This window comes from Rhincodon typus, chromosome 22, assembly GCF_021869965.1.
Source record: "Rhincodon typus isolate 14 chromosome 22, sRhiTyp1.1, whole genome shotgun sequence".
In the NCBI taxonomy this organism is placed as follows: Eukaryota; Metazoa; Chordata; class Chondrichthyes; order Orectolobiformes; family Rhincodontidae; genus Rhincodon; species Rhincodon typus.
The window spans coordinates 48,767,916-48,785,341 of NC_063353.1; the positions used below are offsets into that span (position 1 = coordinate 48,767,916).

Consider the following 17,426-nt stretch of genomic DNA (forward strand, 5'->3'; position numbering starts at 1 on the left):
ACACCTTGTTATCTCTGCTTGGCAAGTGGATCAGTTTGTTAGAGATGTTCCCACAGAGGATGCACTAGATAATGATGATTAGCAGTTAACTATCAGGCTTTGTTTAAATTTTAAACTAGGCAAACTGACTCTGATTGTTCAAGGCATTGCCCTGAAAAATGAACCAAGTAATCTTTTAAAGAAGAGATAGGAGGAACTGCAGATGCTGGAGAATCTGAGATAACAAGATGTAGAGCTGGATGAACACAGCAGGCCAAGCAGCATCAGAGGAGCAGAAAATGAAGAGTCTAGGCCCAAAACGTCAGCTTTCCTGCTCCTCTGATGCTGCTTGGCCTGCTGTGTTCATTCAGCTCTACACCTTGTTATCTCAATCATTTAAAGAAGTTCCCTCTGGTGAATCAAAATCACAAGTTAACTTCCAATAGTGACTTTTCAAAGTGTGATATTAACCTTCCAGAATGGGTCCAAATTTATTGGCGGTGTCCCATTTTCTTCACAAACTCTTAAACCTGATGGGCTTCCAAAACCCGGAAAGACCGGATAAAAATGGTATGCATGTGTTTGTCCAAATTTGGATCTCTTTAAAACTGGTGACTCTGACCTCAGCAGCTCAACGTACACCAGGTATTCCCGACAGCAAAACAAGTCAGAGGAAAATGGCACAGGGTCAAGGAGTAAAATCAGATTTCCTCCAAAAACAGAGAAGTAGCCTGGAATTTTGTGCCCTATGCACGAAATGTTGGGGCAGATAACTTCAGGAGTGATGGTTGAATTCTCTGCTCCACCAGTGAGGAGGCTCTCAGTTCAAGCAGCAGTGATGTATTGAGCTGTTTGGCAGCTTCCTGTTATACCAAGAGCCTAATGACTGTAGCCCTCTATCAGTTAAGGTTGGTGCCCAGTCTGAAGCTGGAGACTGTGACTGGAGGGTCAGGTTAAACATGGGGGAAGTGGGAGTGGGGCGTACATCTATTTGGCTGATGGATGCAGGAGATGGTAGTTTGTAGCGATCATACCCTGCAATCATGCCCCTATCCCTGATTGCCACCACACTGGGGCAAATGCAGCTCCCCCTCTCAATGCAACAAAAGGTAAAAAAAAACCCAAAGAACCATGGGAGTCGGAAGTGAGAAACAAAAGTAAAAATTGCTAGGAAAGCTCAGCAAATCTGGCAGCATCTGTGGAGAGAAATCAGAGTTAATGTTTTCAGTCCAGTGACCCTTCATCAGAACTGATTGTAGCTGGGTAAAGTTTGGTAGATATGATGAAGATGTGGTGGAGGCAGGGGGAGGAGTAAATAATAGGTGGAGATGGAGCCCAGAAACAGAGAGAGAAACAGTTGGGCAGATAAATGGGTAAAGATCAGTTTGGGAGAATCAATAGCTGCTAATGGCTGACAAAGGGTTGTTTGTGGTTGCAGCCCATGTGATGACAAGCCTGGTGTGTACGGTATAGGGTAAGGGCATGGAAGAAGGTGCTCAGGTCCTAAAATTATTGAATCCCAAAAGATGCAGGACTCCTAAGCAGAAAATGAGGTGCTGTTCTTCCAGTTTGCATTGAGCTTTGGAGCAGTGCACCAAGCCCGAGACAGAGATGTTGGCCAATAAAAAGGTGGCCATTGTTGGGAAGGCAGCCATTTTTCTTGCTTGCTGTAAAGGCTGGTAATTGGGCCAGTGGCAGTTTGAGGCCCTTATCTGGTCATTAGTTGACCATTTAGGGCCTAATAATGGCAGGTCAAGTTCCTTGTCCAATTACCGTCTCATACAGAGAATAATTGCTGGGGTGGTGGGAACGGGGACAATATCTGTCCAAGGTCAACCTGCACAGTTATTTGCTCTTCCTGTTCTTTCCTCAACAATTCTGGAGAGGCAAATCTCATGCTCAAAGTGTGGCCATTCATGTATTGAATTGTAATTCTGCCCCCAGACAAAGAACTAGTCATTTTCCACACAAATGTCTGCTTCTTTTCACCACCAGCCTTGCCTATAAGCTTTGGATATTTATTTCTGTCCATGGTTTGTATCTGAACTGACCGGTCGCCACTCCATTGACATTGCTGTCTGTGCACTGCCCTCAGGTGAATTCTGCTGCTCAGATCCATCATGTTTCATTCATCTGGAGTGAGTGAAGCTCATTTTGGTTTCAGTCCTCATCTTTCATCTGGAAACATGCCGTAATTTATCCCAAGCCACCACTGCATTTCAGTTGACCTTGTTGAGTTCAAAACAGTTGTTGATATTGACAAACTATGTTCTTGTCTCCTGATGCACGAGTTCCTGTGACTGTGCTGTAATGTGTCTGCAGCATCTGATCTTTCTCTAGGTTGACCCAGCTCAGTTGCTTTTGTTTAGTTATTAATAAAATTGAACATTTCTGGATGAGTCCTAAAAAATTAAACAAAGTCAATTTTGTGCAAAATCTTTGATTGTCTGAGAGATCTGTTAAGGAGTTGTATGTTTGAATGCAATTTCTTTGCAAACTCTAGTTGTATAAATAGATTTTAAAACCTGGAGAAATGTCTTTGGGTGATAGCTTTCATATAAAAAGTTTAATTCTCAGAAAATAGTATTTCAGTAAATGGAGGGGTGGTTGTGTGAGTGATGATGCATGTAAATCTCTGCTGAGTAAACTGTGTTTTACATCATATGAATATTACTGTAAAATGGTAAGTCTCATGTGAACTGTTACTTTGTGGTGAAGTTTATCGGTTTGGCAAATCTACATTTTGTGAATATGCAGAGTTCCAAGGGTATTATGCCATTACCTATTAACAAGCTGCTTCCAAACAATGCCTTCCTCAGTCCTTTCACAGAAACACATATTCAGAAATAATTTGGGATGTTTCCTGCTGCTTGAGGCTATGGGCAAAGTGACCAAGAATGTGCAAGTGAGTAGCAAGTGTGAAATTAAGCCATTGAAAGCCACGAAACAGAAACTTTGGAAGTTTCAAATAAAGTTCAAAAGCTCTGGTTTAGGTCTCATCTGTCGTTTATGTACCTTTCCCTCAGGCAGCTCTTACTGTTCAGCATCCACACCCTCCTGAGGGAATTGAATGCAGCTTCTATTCATGCCAAAGTGGTTTGCAATAGATGACGTTTCTTTATTAGTGATCTTGAAAGAATAATTTACTGTATTGAAATTTTAAGACAAAAACAGATAATGCACTTTTATTCCGTGGAATTCTATAAATGCTGCACATCAAATAAATCTTTGGTTTCTCTCTGGTTTTATCTCCATTGCCCACACAAAGGTCTTTTTTCACCAGAACGTTAGAACTTTAACTATAACGATTATTGTTCAGCTCTGTCCTCAGAGGTTCCAAATACCTGGCAGTTTTTGAAATCATTCCAGTAAATCCCATTCAATACTGGATTCAGGTTTGGGCCAGTCTATCCATGCTTGTATAGAGCAATGGCAAGGTTAGCTTTTATTCTGGTTCGGGATGATATCAGTGGAAAGTAAGCATCCACTGTTTAGAAATTAGGGGTCACTCATTTAAAACAGAGATAAGGCAAAAGCATTTCTTTCAGAGGGAGTCTTTGGAGCTCTCCTCCTGGTAAGGTGGTGGAACCTGAGACTTTGAATATTTTTAAGGAAGAGTTGGATAGATTGTTGTTAAGAAAGTGGGTGAAAATTTATCGGGGTAGTCGGGAACATGGATTCAAGGTTACAATTAAGTCAGACATGCCCTTATTAAATGGGACAGCAGACTTGAGGGGCTGAGTGGCCTACTTCTGTTCCTAATTGTATATGTTGAATAGCCACAGTGAAGGCTTTTGGCAGGTAAAGGAACATCATCTCCGGGACTTGAAAATGTTATTCTTGGTCCACAGAAGTGAAAAATGTTGGAAATACCTGGCTCTTATAACAGGATGTGGAAGGGTAAGATGATTAAATATTTTGAGATATTTTTGATCTGAATAGATTACTCATCTGTACATTTTGAAAACTTTGCCTTGAATTTTTTTGGGGGAGTTCATTCTCCCCATTAATTGTTTTCCTCAATGAAGCATTTCTCTCCGTTAGGCTGGAATTAGATGAACATACGTCTTTTCTAATCCATGTGTTCAAGAATGAAATTTCACAGCCCTGGACCATATGGGACTTGAACCTGGGTCTCCTGGCTTAGAGGTATGGATGCTACCACTGCACCTTAAAAACATCAAAAATTGAATGTTTTACTTTGTCATACCCAGAGATGCTTTGCGGCACCACTTTTTCAACCACCATACTAGTTATTTTCTTTTATCCTGTATCATTAAGCCAGCTGTTCATCTGAATCACTTACCAATTTACATACACAGCCTGCCAAGGATGATCCAAAAACTGCACTCATCATTTGACCTGTGGCCTCACTAATGCCCTGCAGATATTTTCTAATCGATCTTTTCAGAGATGTTATAACACACCACTGGATCATGTAGGACTTGAAACTGGACCTCCTGGCTCAGAGGTAGCGATGATACCACAAGGCCCCCCTGACATTGGAGGTTCATTTTATTGCGAAATTAAGTACAGTGGTGTTGGGAGTCACTGGCTGTAGAGGAGCAGGTGGAACTTCTTTAGGAGCTGATGTTAATCATATTGCCCCCTAGAGCAGTCCCAGTTGAGATTGACCAGCTCAGCAGAACCATGCGTCTTTCTCCCTTGTACAATGGAGCTCGTTACTACGCAAACTCATGAGCTTGTTTAGTGTGTTCTCAGCTGATAGCAGGCAGACTCACTGCCGGCTGGGCTAGATACCTTTTAGTTTCCTCTGGAAAGCTGGTTGAAGGATGCATTACCAGGAGTATAGCAAACAATTTTGGAATTGCCCTGAACCCGGAGTGCCAGGCAGTCAAACCCACCAGCAACTTGTGAAGTGAGTGAAAGAACCGACATTAACTCATTACTATCTTAGGAATCAAATTATTTTTACTTCAAAACATCTTTATTTTCTACAGAAACCTCATAACTGTATTCCTTTTGCATAAACTGGTCATGGAAATTGTCTTCTGGGATTTGAAAAATGATATATTACTGAGAAATACAAAAACAAGATCTGTGTGAAATATATAAAAAAAGATATTTATATCCTGGATGTCGTTTTTGTTCTGGGTAAATTATGCAATTCTAGATAAGTTACCAGTGACAAATCTTCCATTGAAATAGAACAATTGATAAATGTAAGTGGATTCCTTCCACACAAGTATTTGTGGATAAAACTGATGACAATAGCATGGTAACCGTTCAATATGAAATATGTGAAAACACCAGCCTTTCCTCTTCTGAGTCAATGGGCTTTGCTCAATAAGTATGTACTTGCATAGCTGTTTTGTTTTTGTTGCCAGACTTGTGTAAGTGCTCTTGAAAATTTATGAACTTATCAGTCAGCAAATGAGAGCCATCATAACTGGCTGCATGTAAGCAGTTATGCGTAAGATAAGCTCAAGAGGCAGGAATATAATGCCGCAAGGCTGGTAATGGAAAGATAAGACGCTGTAACTAGAGGAGGAGCTGACTGTTTCTGCTTTCAGCTCTAAGCTATACAAAGCATTGCTTTCAGGAACTTATTGAGAGTCTAAAACCACAGTCTTCAATAAGAAAAATGGAATATTGCCTGCACTACCTCCAGTATTATTTAAAATACTGGCACAATATCCATAGGAATAAGCACAGCAAAGGTGATATTTAGTTGAGGTTTTTAATATAGTGAACAAACGATGCTGGAGATAATGGTGAAATTGTTCATTGAAATTAATTATTCAATGAGAAAGAAGTTACATCTGATCGTGGTTAGTAGAGCATTGTGTCCTTTATCATAGGAAATAACTAGAGCAGAAGGGAAAATTGAATAAACATTAAAATAAAGATGATGCAAATATTTGTACTGCTTTAGCAAAGAATGACCACAGAATAATAGACAAAATTACTTCTTGCCATACTGTTGAAATCCGTAGTCTATAACTGATCACTTTCCATTGCAAGTGTACAAGAAGGATAGTGAACAAAGTGTTTGGTACGCTTGCCTTTATTGGTCAGTGCATTGAGCTTAGGAGTTGGGAGGTTATATTGCAGCCATACAGGACAATGGTTAGGTTACTTTGGAAGACTGCGTGCAATTCTGGTCCCACTGCTACAGGAAGGATGTTGTGAAACTTAAAAGGGTTCAGAAAAGATTTATGAGGATGTTGCCAGGGTTGGGGGTTTGAGCTGTAGGGAGAGGCTGGGGCTATTTTCCTTGGAGTGTCAGAGGCGGAAGGGTGACCTTACAGAGGTTTATAAAATCATGAAGAGCATGGATGGGATAAATGGACAAGGTCTTTTCCTGGGGTTGGGGGGTTGGGGGGGGGGGGGGAGGGAGGGAGGGAGGGGGGTGGGGGGGGGGAGGTGTGTGGAGGAGTCCAAAACTAGAGAGCACAGGTTTAAGGTGAGAGGAGAAAGATTTAAAAGGGACCTAAGAGGCAACTTTTTATGCAGAGGGTGTTGCATGTTTGGAATGAGCTGCCAGAGGAAGTGCTGGAGGCTGGTACAATTACAACATTTAAAAGGCATCTGGATGGGTACATGAATTGGAAAGTATTAGAGGGATATGGGCCAAATGCTGGCAAATGGGACTAGATTTATTTAAGATATCGGGTGGGCATGGACAAATTGGACTGAAGGGTCTGTTTCCATGCTGTACATGTCTACGGCTCTGTGACTAACAAGGGATCTTCTGATGTAGCAGTAGTGTCCCAGGTTCAAGTCTCACCTTGATTCTGAGGTGTGAAATAGCATCACTGAAAATACTGACAGTACAAAGGATTAATAATCCAATCAAGATATTTGTGCAGTTGGCTGCTGTTTACTGAATTTCTACCTTTCATCAATATTTTCTCATGAGATCAGAAATAAAAATCATTAATATTTTAATTTGTAACTTATTGCACAGCTTTGATTGGAGTCATTTTACCTTGTGCAAATATTTTATAATGTTATTGTATCAGACATTAGCTTTGTCTGAATGTGTCTGTAGAGAGGTGCTATATTTATGCCCAGGTAGAAGAGTCTATTTAAGAATGTCATGCACAGCAACAAGACTGTAGCTTGGATAATATGATTGACCATTTCAAAATGAATATTTATTGACTAAAAGTTATCAATATTTTATCATAATGGCCATTACCATTTAACTGAATTGATTTGTTAATTATCTCCTGTTCAGTTCTTTTCTTTGTTTTGATCACTTTGCATATGGAAGCAGTTCAGAGGAGATTTACTCAACTGATTTCTGGGAGGAAGGGATTGTCAAGTCGGGACTGCTTGAGAAAATTAGGCCCATAGTTAGTGGAATTTAAAAGAATAAAAAGTGATGTTATTGAAAGATATAAGATTCTGAGTGACTTGACCAAGTGGATACTGAGAGGAGGCTTCTGTCATTGGGAATCTAGTGTTAAAGGACACAGTTTAAAAAAGAAGTCTCCCATTTCAGACTGAGATGAGGAATGATTTCTTCTCTCAAGGTAGGGGGAGTGGGGGAAGGTGTTGTTAGTGTTTGAAACTCTCTCTTCCCCCATTGATCAATGGAGTCTAGGTCATTCAATATTCAAGGATGAGTTGGAAAGATCATCAATGTTTTTTACTTTAGGTTGACAAGGGAATAGAGGGTAATGGGGAATAACTAGCAAAGTGGAATAAGGCCACATTAGATCAGCCACAATGTTACAGAATATGGGAAAAGCTTTAATAGGGCAAATGGGGCACTCCTGCTCGAATTTTCTATGTTTTATTTCCATCACATTTTCAGCATAATTTCTATGCATTCCTCTTTTATGTTATACCCGCAAATGTTCCAGCTTCAGAAATCTGCAAAAATACAACAAAAATATAAAGTAATAATAGTAAAATATTCTTGAAGTTCATGGTGCTTAGTAATATTGTACAGGAATTTGAAAATGTCATGATCCAAGCTGACGATATTGCTGGACAGAATGAAATATGACTTTTTCTTTTAGTCAGCATCGTGGCCTTTCACTGAAACATAGTCAAATAAGACTACAGTGCTTATTTGATAAAAGAATAAGCTTCATTGACAAAAGATGAAAAAAAACCAAAGTTATTTAAATCTAGAATATCGTTTGAAAGGTTTTAAAATGGAGTGAAACAAAATTTCATTCTGTTCTGACGCTATCCATTATGGATACAATTACATAATTGTCCAGTGAAATTACACATTGATATCAAGTCTTTAAAGTTGACTTAATTGATTCAGCCCAGTTTTTTCCTGAATTGTGCAGTCTTCTTACATGAATATTTACAAAATTGAGGGCTTATATTTTCTCAGCTTTTAATAACATGCACATTTTTAACCAAACGGTCCTGGTTTGGAAGCTACACAAGTTAATCTTTGCACTGAGGTAACTGTTCTTTCTCTTAAACTAGAATATGTTCCTGACCCCTGTCAGTTCTCCTGTGAAGAGCCCTAAAAGCTTTTAATCTTGAGGTTTTCTAAACTAAAATCAATTTTTGATTATTCTGAACTAATAACCATCTAATGGCCATCAATGTTTAACCCATCTAATGTAAATCACTGTAGTAAAAAACATAATTTTCCATTAACTCTCCAGTGGTTTCCTGCTCTCTGACACATACTGGATTAGGCTACTATTTCAGAACTATATGATCTAGTTATTATTTTGGTAATGCTTTGCAAAAGTTACCACCACCCCACGTACCACTATTTTAAAATGCAAACTTTAAAGGTGATATTTATGTATGAAATCTTTCATTACACTGAAATGAGTATTAACGTTATTAGTTTTAAATTTTTCTAATTTTGTAAAAAGGACTAATTGAGAGGTTCTGATAACAAGTAATCTTGATCTCCTTTGCAACCAGTGAAAGAACCACTGAAACTATGCCCTGATAAGGATGTATTTTAAAGAGTTGGGGGGGTTACTTAGCTCTGGATGGCTGGTTTGTGATGCAGTGTGATACCAGCAGCATGAGTTCAATTCCTGCATTGGGTGAAGTTACCATGAACGACTCCCCTTCTCAACCTGAATGAATGAATGAATGATTTATATTGTTACATATATCTGGGGATATATGATGAAAAGTGCTCTGTCACCAAAATCTAGCACCATTTTGAGGTACAAAAGAATAAAAAGAAAGTACTTAAATAGAGTTCACCTTCATCGGCTGTGTCCCAAACATGGCTATAGGACCTCAGTCAGGTCCCTGCTCTGGGTCTGCTGCAGCCAGGAGGCCCCACTCCATGATTGCTGCAGCTGATGTCGCATCGCCATTCCAGGAATCCGCACTTTGGGCCTGTGAGCCAGGAGTCACTGCTGATACATCTCCAACCTCCCCATGACGTCAGGAAAATGAAGAAAAGAAAAATAAAAAAGATGAGAAGGAAAGAGAGAAAATGAATGAGGCTGGCCTGGAGTGGATGGGCTCAGCCCAACCATTACCTACTGTGCTGGTGCCAGCATCTTTACCTGGGACTAACCTCTCCCCTTAAACGAGGCATGGTGATTATTACCTGTTCTCTCTCTCTGATGAGAGAGCAGCTCCAAATCCAGTTGGACTGTGGTGACTTCACCTTTTTCTTTTAGAGGTCAACAGTGAGCCAGTGAACAGTTCATTAACTTTCAGCATTTGAACTTTTTCACAGTATTGTTTTGTGTAGTAATCAATAGATTGATTGCAATATAACTTGAACTGAACATGTATCTGCTGATCCTTATTGTATTTCATTTCATCATGGTCAGTGACTGCCTAAAACACAAACATGCTTTGAATGTGACCATCAATGTTACCAGTTATTTAACATTTTAGTGTGATTATTTGTAAGAAAATTCTGGGGAGTTGCAAGGTCTGTCTTTGTTATCACTGTGATGCCTTTAATGCACATCTGTTCAGTTTTAATGAAGTGATTTATCCTGTCTGGTTGTAAATAGCTTCCGATTCCTGAGGAACAAACCAGGAGGTTTGTGAAGATCAATGGAGAGGTTAAGTAGCACAATCCCACAGAGATGCCCAGTGCATTTAGAGGATGCCAGATTGTGCTAATGAAGAGGTTGTTGGGAATCTGAAAGCTGCACACAATATCTTTGAAACTAGATTTCCAGGAAAACCGATGCAACAGAAATGCCAAGGATCATAGTTTTGAGTTACTGTTAATGTTAAATTGTGCTGCACAAGGTTCATAAGTAAAGTTTGTTTTTTGTATTGATAGTTAAGGAATTTCAATTTCAATTTTTGAGGAAACCGGGATGAATGCCATTCAGTAGTTTACCAATTTTGCCATCTTGTTTGCTGTCACTGTCGATGAGGAAATGGGCAACAGACTTTTAAAAAGAAGCAAACAGCATATTCAGCAAGTTCTAAAACAAGTGTAGAGCAACCACTGTCTTAGAGCACAGGTCAAAATCAAAGTGTATAAAACAACCTCATCAGGCTTTTGGTGGCATCATTTACCCCTCCTGCAACACTTTCACCAATACTGTCCCTTCAAGTGTCCTCAAAATCACAACTTGGCAGGAGGGAGGCATGTCGCTGAGGTCCTGGAAACAGCTGGCATCACCAACATCGAGGCCAGGCTCCTGCAAAGACATCTATGATGGGTGGGTCACACTACCCAAATGAATAGCCATCATCTGTCCAAGAACGTGTTGTACAGAGAGTTAACGACTAGTAAATGGAACAAAGGGGCTCAATGCAAACGTTTCAAGGTCTTCCTGAATACATCACTCTCTGTACACCACATGGACTATCACCAGTAGGAAATACAGCCCAGTGATCACAATGCCTGGACATGTTATATCAAGACAAGTACATACACCTTTAATACTGGGCACCGAGTCAGCACAATTGAGAAAAGGAGGCGATGGAGTAACCTAGTGGTCCAGGGCAGTGACTACACCTTCCCCTTCACCTGCTATGGGAGAGTCTGACCATCATGGATAGGCCTGGCTAGCCAGCAGTGAGTCTGCAACCAACTTTCCTAAAGTCTTCATCTGCGAAGAAATTTCAAAAGACAGAGATGATTTCAACAACTTATCAAAATGTGTCTGTAAATTAGAAATGTGCAGCTCTTTCTCTGGCCTCTTGTCCATTATCCCTGACCTCCCCCACCCCTAGCTCACTATTGATGGCTGTGCTATCAGCTGTCTAGGCCTTAGCTCTGGAATCTCTTTCAGTTCCTACCTTAAAGATGCTGATTAAAACTTACCTACTTTGTCCAAGTGTTTGGCCATTTATCCTCATGGCTCGATTGTGATCAATGTTTATCTAATGATACTCATCTGAAGTACTTTGGGAGTTTTACTGGGATCAAGGTTGTGTATATATATATATACATATATATATGAAGGTAATTGTGCTAAAGATAGAGGGGTGAAAGTGGGGAGTCATTTTCAAACAACCCCTTGAGTGAAAAGGTAGCTTATGTAGTTTGCGTAGTGGTCACCTGTCCCACCAAGTCACATTTAGTCTCTAGAGTCAGTTGGAAACTTCCCCAGTGTGTGTGTATGTGTGTCTGCGGCCCTGGGTCAGTTGGTGTTGGAATAAGATGGTTGTACTATAGTGCTTCAGAGGAAGGTTTAAAGCTGCGTGGTCTCTGTTACAAAGTTGTGTCGAGTAATTGTGAATTGGAAGGCAGGAAGTTAGAATTTATTTGTAAAAAAAATGATAAGGGAGAACAGTGCATGGTCCCTTTAAGAGATAAAGTGCTTTTCTAAACCGAGAGATTTATACAGAAAACAGGTCTGCAAGCAGCTGCAGATTACAGGCAGTTCTAAAAATTGAAGCACGTATCAATTGGCTGTGTGGTTGAAAACCTTACGTTTGTTTTGATGTTTTGGAAACCAGCCTGAATCAGCTATCATTTTAAACCAAGCACTTAGAACGGAAAGCCAATTGAGTTTAAATCTGATGGTGTTGACTACTGGGGCCAAGCCTAGTGTAAGAAATGGATAGGCCAACAAGGGTATAAAAAGAGGGCATTTGGAAAATCCGCAGAGAGCCAACTGCCATCTGAAAGGGTGAGAGCAAACCTGCCATTTAAGGAATAAATACCAAGCTCTCTCTCAAAATCACTGAGCTTTCTGAAAAAAAAAGCACCATAAAAGGTATGACAGCACTTCTAGCTAAGAGACCTCACAGATGAAATTACAGAGAAAACATCCCTGACAGCAGGATCAGCAGAAGAAAGGCTGGAGAAATAATGAAGAAGGCAGAGCATTCCAGAAGACACATTCTGTGTGAACTTTGAGAGACTAATTTTAATTTATTGTTATCTTATTACTCAGATCTTTGTAAGTGGGACCTGTGTTTATTGGAACAGCATACCAGTAGAATTCAGTTCAGTTAGGGAATAGTTAGTTGGGGGGAATTGTTCGGCTTGTTAGTAACTGTTAATTTTTCACTGTTAGGGTTAACTAAATAAATTATTACTTGTTACTTATAAAATGAGTATCAGGAATTCCTTTCATTTAATTCTTTTAACAGATTACGAGGGGCAAGGTGAGCTTCTCTGGGTGTTGCGGGTTTAATTATTAGAAGGGAACCTATATTCCTGCTATAACAGATTAGGGTTGGTATTTCAGTTTAATTATCAGAGGGGGTTGACCTTTAACCTCCCCGTTGTTACATCTCCAATGGGTGCTGCATTACCAGAAATGTCATCACAGCTGTCTTACCTTGTTGATGTTGATTTGACAGCGGTGATGAGGAATTGTAGGGAGTTCTCCTGGTTACCTCATCAATCGTTCCCTATCAACTAACATTAGCGCTTAAGACACTGATCAATTATTCATTCACCTAATAGCCTACAGCCAGCACCTCAATGTTAGAAATAAATTTATTGTCACATGAACTCATAAGAGCGCAGTGAAATGTTTACAAAGTTGCCACTTACGTTGCCACCTTAGATACAAAAGTACCTAGATACAGGATCTTAGGTATAAATTAGAAAAATAAAGAAACAAAACGTTCAGCATTACAGTACAGTCCTTCATGCAGACCGCAATGAGCTCACCTCCAGTCCGCTGCTAGATACAACTCTCTGTCTTGTAGTGATTGTGACAAGGTCAGCCAGGTGGACCTCATAGAATATGGTTTCCCTGATTGGGGCTGTTAACCTGGTCCAATCAGGGAGTCCTGGCTGACAGATAGAAACAGGAGTGTCAGAGGTTTTGCTCACTCTGAGAGTAGCTCTAGGGAGCTGGATCAGTGTTAAGAACTCTCTGTGTAAATATAGGCTAACTAGGTGACAGGATACTGGCCTCTGCAAAGTTTATTTCATCTCTGCTGCTGCAAAAAGCTTGAGTTCTTCATCTGCTGCTAGACTCATTCTGTTGGTGTTCCTTCGCCTGGACTGGAGGAGATAGCAAATGAGAGAAAGCTGTTTTGCTAAATTTACCTTTGCCAAGGGTGTGTTTATGGGGTGCTGCTATATTGGAACAGTTGATGAGTAGTAACTAAAATAAATATATTATTTTGTTAAATATTTCAAATAGAGAACTTTTTTGTTTGTATTTTATCTGTAGTGTAAGAATAGGTGTGTCTTGCTTAAAGCCTAATAGTGACCAATCGAATCACATCTGGAAAGCAACACCTTACACTTGCCTTTCAATAAGATAAAAGTTACAGTCTAGGCTATCTGCTTGCTATGTATTCAGGGAGTTTGCTCTGTTCCATAACACTATCCTCCGGGTGAAAATGCTTTTCCTCAAAGCCCTTCAAAACCTCCTGCCTTTCACTTTACAATTGTGCCCCCTTGTTATTGACCCTGCGACTAAGGGGAGTAGCTCACCATGTCTAATAATAGTTTTCACACAGCTGTGTAGGATATTAGAGAAAGCTCTCTACCATCAAAGAGATTCCTTTCTGAACTCTAAACTCCAACTATTCCTTTTTTTTAAACATTCAGGATGATCTTTATTTTGTCAAGACCACAGATTAATAGTATTCTCAAAACTCCTCTTCTTGGTCTTTCTGAGCTGCAAGCACGTTGTTCTACTCACGCTGTCACCTCTCAGCATCTTTATTGCATTGTAATCAAACCTCATTGAAATAAACAACACAGACTCGTTCTATTCTCAGAACATCAAAACTCCAGGTCTGCTTTCCTTCTTTCTATAATCTCCAGGTTTGTTGTTTCCTATAATTAGTCATAGATCATACAGCACAGAAACAGGCCCTTCTGTCCAACCAGTCCATACCGAACGTAATCCCAAACTAAACTAGTCCCACTTGCCTGCTCCTGGCCCATATCCCTCCAAGCTTTGCCTATTCATGTACTTATCCAAATGTCTTTTAAACATTGTAATTGTATCCGCATCCACCAGTTCTTCAGGAAGTTCATTCGACACGCGAACCATCCTCTGTGTAAAAAATTTGCTTCTCATATCTTTTTAAATCTGTCTCCTCTCAACTTAAAAATGTGCCCTTAGTCTTGAAATCCCCCATCCTAGGTAAAAGATACCTCCCATTAACTCTATCTATACCCCTCATTATTTTATAAACTTCTATAAGGTCACCTCTCAATGTCCTATGCTCCAGTGAGAAAAGTCCCAGCCTGTCTTAATAACTCAAACCTTCCATACCTGGCAGCGTCCTGGTAAATCTCTTCTGAACTTTCTCCAGCTTGATAATATCCTTCCTAAAATTGGGCGACCAGAACTGGACACAGTATTCTGGATGAGGCCTCACCAATGTCCTGTACAACCTCAAGATAATGTCCCAACTCCTATATTCGAAGGACAGAGCAATGAAGACAAGCATGCTAAATGCCTTTTTAACAACCCTATCTATGTGTGACACAAACTTCAAAGAATTATGTACCTGCATCCCTAGGTCCCTCTGTACTACTACACTATCCAAGGCCATTCCTTTAAAGTATAAGCCCTACCCTTGTTTGTTATATCAAAATACAATACCTCGCATTTATCCAGATTGAACTCCATCTGCCATTTTTCAACCCATTGGCCCATTTTATCCAGATCCTTCTGTAATCTTAGAAAAAACCTTCTTTACTGTCTACTATGCCACCAGTTTTGGTGTCGTCTGCAAACTTACTAACCACGCCTTCTATATTCTCATCCAAATTATTTATATAACTGACTAAATAGCCTTTACTTATCTTCACTATTCTTGTACTTTGTGGTTGTCTGTACTATTGACGGTGCCCATTATGATTCTCTCTTAGCAAACTAAAATCATGGCTAACTTTTCTAAAGCCTGCCATTTCTAATTTTAACACTCTGAACTATTACTGCAGCCGGTTCAATAGCTCATCTTGCTCCCATGCTAACGTTTCCATCATGGGCCTCTGGTATTCCAATGAAGCTCGACAAAAGCTGCAGAACCTCATTATCTAGGTAGGCACTTTACAGCCTTTAGGATGCAGCATTGAGTTCCACAACTTCAAAGCATGACCCCTGTCCTCCATTTGCCTAACATCCACACCACACCCCCGCCACCCTCCTAGCCTATTAACTTTGCTCTTAGCAGAGTGGATCCATTTTCTCTTTGTTATACCTATCATTTGCATTCATATTACATCCTCCCTTTGTCTTTTGCATTCTCACCATTTATTCCATTTTACCCCACTTTCCTTCTGTCAACAGCATCAAAACCATCAACTTCCAGCCTCTTCCAGTTCTGAAGAAGTCACACGAGACTCGAAATGATAACTCTTACTCTCTCTCCACTGATGTTGCCAACCTGCTAAGTTTCTCTAGCAATTGCTGTTTTCTTACCTCAGCTGGGACCAATCAATGCAGCAAAAACCAGAGATTGAATTTTGAATTTTCTGCACAGTGTACTTTCATACTAGATGTCGTGCAGATAATTATTGAACTATTGGGATTCCTGATTGAATATATTTTTTAAGTCAATTAATTTGTTTCTATTTGTTTTGACATTTCCCTTCAAAAAACAATGTATTTAAACAGACTTGACATCATTGATCCTAGGGCTTGATGCCTACTTTGTCCTGTCTGGGGGTGTGGTTGTGTTTATTTTTATACCCTTTGTAAATTTTCATTTCCTTGTTACAGAAATTCTATTGGCACAAGAACCTTAATCGTTGGTGATGGAGCCAATGACAGAAGCAATGCGGAAATCCCTCCGAAATCAAGCCCTGAAACCACTTCAAACCTGTCAGTTGCTATGGAGCTTCATTTTGCTATTAATTATTCCACTTGCGGAAACATGGAAACAGAACCTTCCAAGACTCAAGCTTTTTCATAAAGGTAACAATTGGAAAGAGGCTATTGACATGTAGGTCTTGGACAGCAAAGAACTTTTGAGATGGTATTGTCTGCATGTTTTAGTTTGTTTTGGATATTGAATGCAAGAGCTCCCTGCTGGTATTCACTCAGTATTAAAGGTGATGTGTTTATTGGCCAACTTTAGCACAGGATGTTTCTGAAAGTTTAGATGGCCTGAGGGTTATTTATAGTTGTGTTTTCAAAGAGATGTCAATGGAAAGGTCCTCACTGATGTGTTTGTCAGACAGCCTTTCAGTGCATTGCTGGATTACATTTAATTGCCATTACACTATGTAATGAAACAATGAACTTTAGTTCTCTCTGTATTGCAGCGTTTATATGGCAGCAAAATATCAACCAGCAGCGGCAACACTTTGGCACCAGTGCTAATATGACTTGAGTGGCAGAGAGCCAACCCGAGTCTTTGATTCTTATTGCTGCTGGCTAACACTGTTATTTCCTGTGTCTGAGTTGCACATGGGTAAATTGGCATCCTGTAAATGAAAAGCACATTTACGGAACACCTCTGCAGTGCAAACCATTCCCCAACTTAATATCTTTATTTCACTCTGCCACTGGAATTGCAACAACAGCTTGAAATTACGCGATGGCTTTAATGAGATAAATATGTCCCCCGTGGTTTACTGGAGGAGAAATTGAAGACAATTTGACTTGTATTAGATGACCAAAAGTTTAGTAAAAGGAATTAGGTTTGGTGTTGGCTGCCTCCCATCCTGAGACGATAGTTGTCCTGTATTGGTCAACTTTGTGTTCCGTCACTCTGTCCTAACAATCCCTGCCTTATCTGGCCGTAGAGGAAATGGGTTGAGAAGACGCACAGTTTGCTGACCTCTCTCTGGGGCTGTTCTCAGTTAGCTGTTCCTTTTTGGCTTTTGATCACCTCTTCCATCTGAAGAGGTGTAACAAACAAAAACAGAAACTGCTGGAGAAACACAGCAGCATCTGTGGAGAGAAAGCAAAGTTAATGTTTTGAGTTCAGTGACACTTCTTCAGAGTTCTGCTGAACTTCTGCAGCAATTTCTGTTTTTGCTTGTTTCAGATTTCCAGCATCAACAGTTCTTTGTTTTCTTGTACCAACTAAAGAGGCCAGGGGGTCTAATAACTATCACTCAGTTTTCAGTGTCATCACCATCAGATTGCAGATCGAGATGTCATTGTAGGGGA

General features: G+C 40.0%; 1 protein-coding gene across 1 annotated transcript in view; it reads left to right on the forward strand.

Moving 5' to 3' along the window:
* Positions 1-4,677: 4,677 nt before the first annotated feature.
* The window catches only part of sema3d (sema domain, immunoglobulin domain (Ig), short basic domain, secreted, (semaphorin) 3D), a 264,519-nt gene continuing 251,770 nt past the window's right edge, over positions 4,678-17,426 (forward strand). The window contains exons 1-2 of the mRNA XM_048610186.1: positions 4,678-4,858; positions 16,029-16,223. Coding sequence (XP_048466143.1) covers positions 16,064-16,223 — 160 coding nt within the window. The 5' untranslated portion in view covers positions 4,678-4,858; positions 16,029-16,063. The remainder of the gene's footprint in view (positions 4,859-16,028; positions 16,224-17,426) is intronic.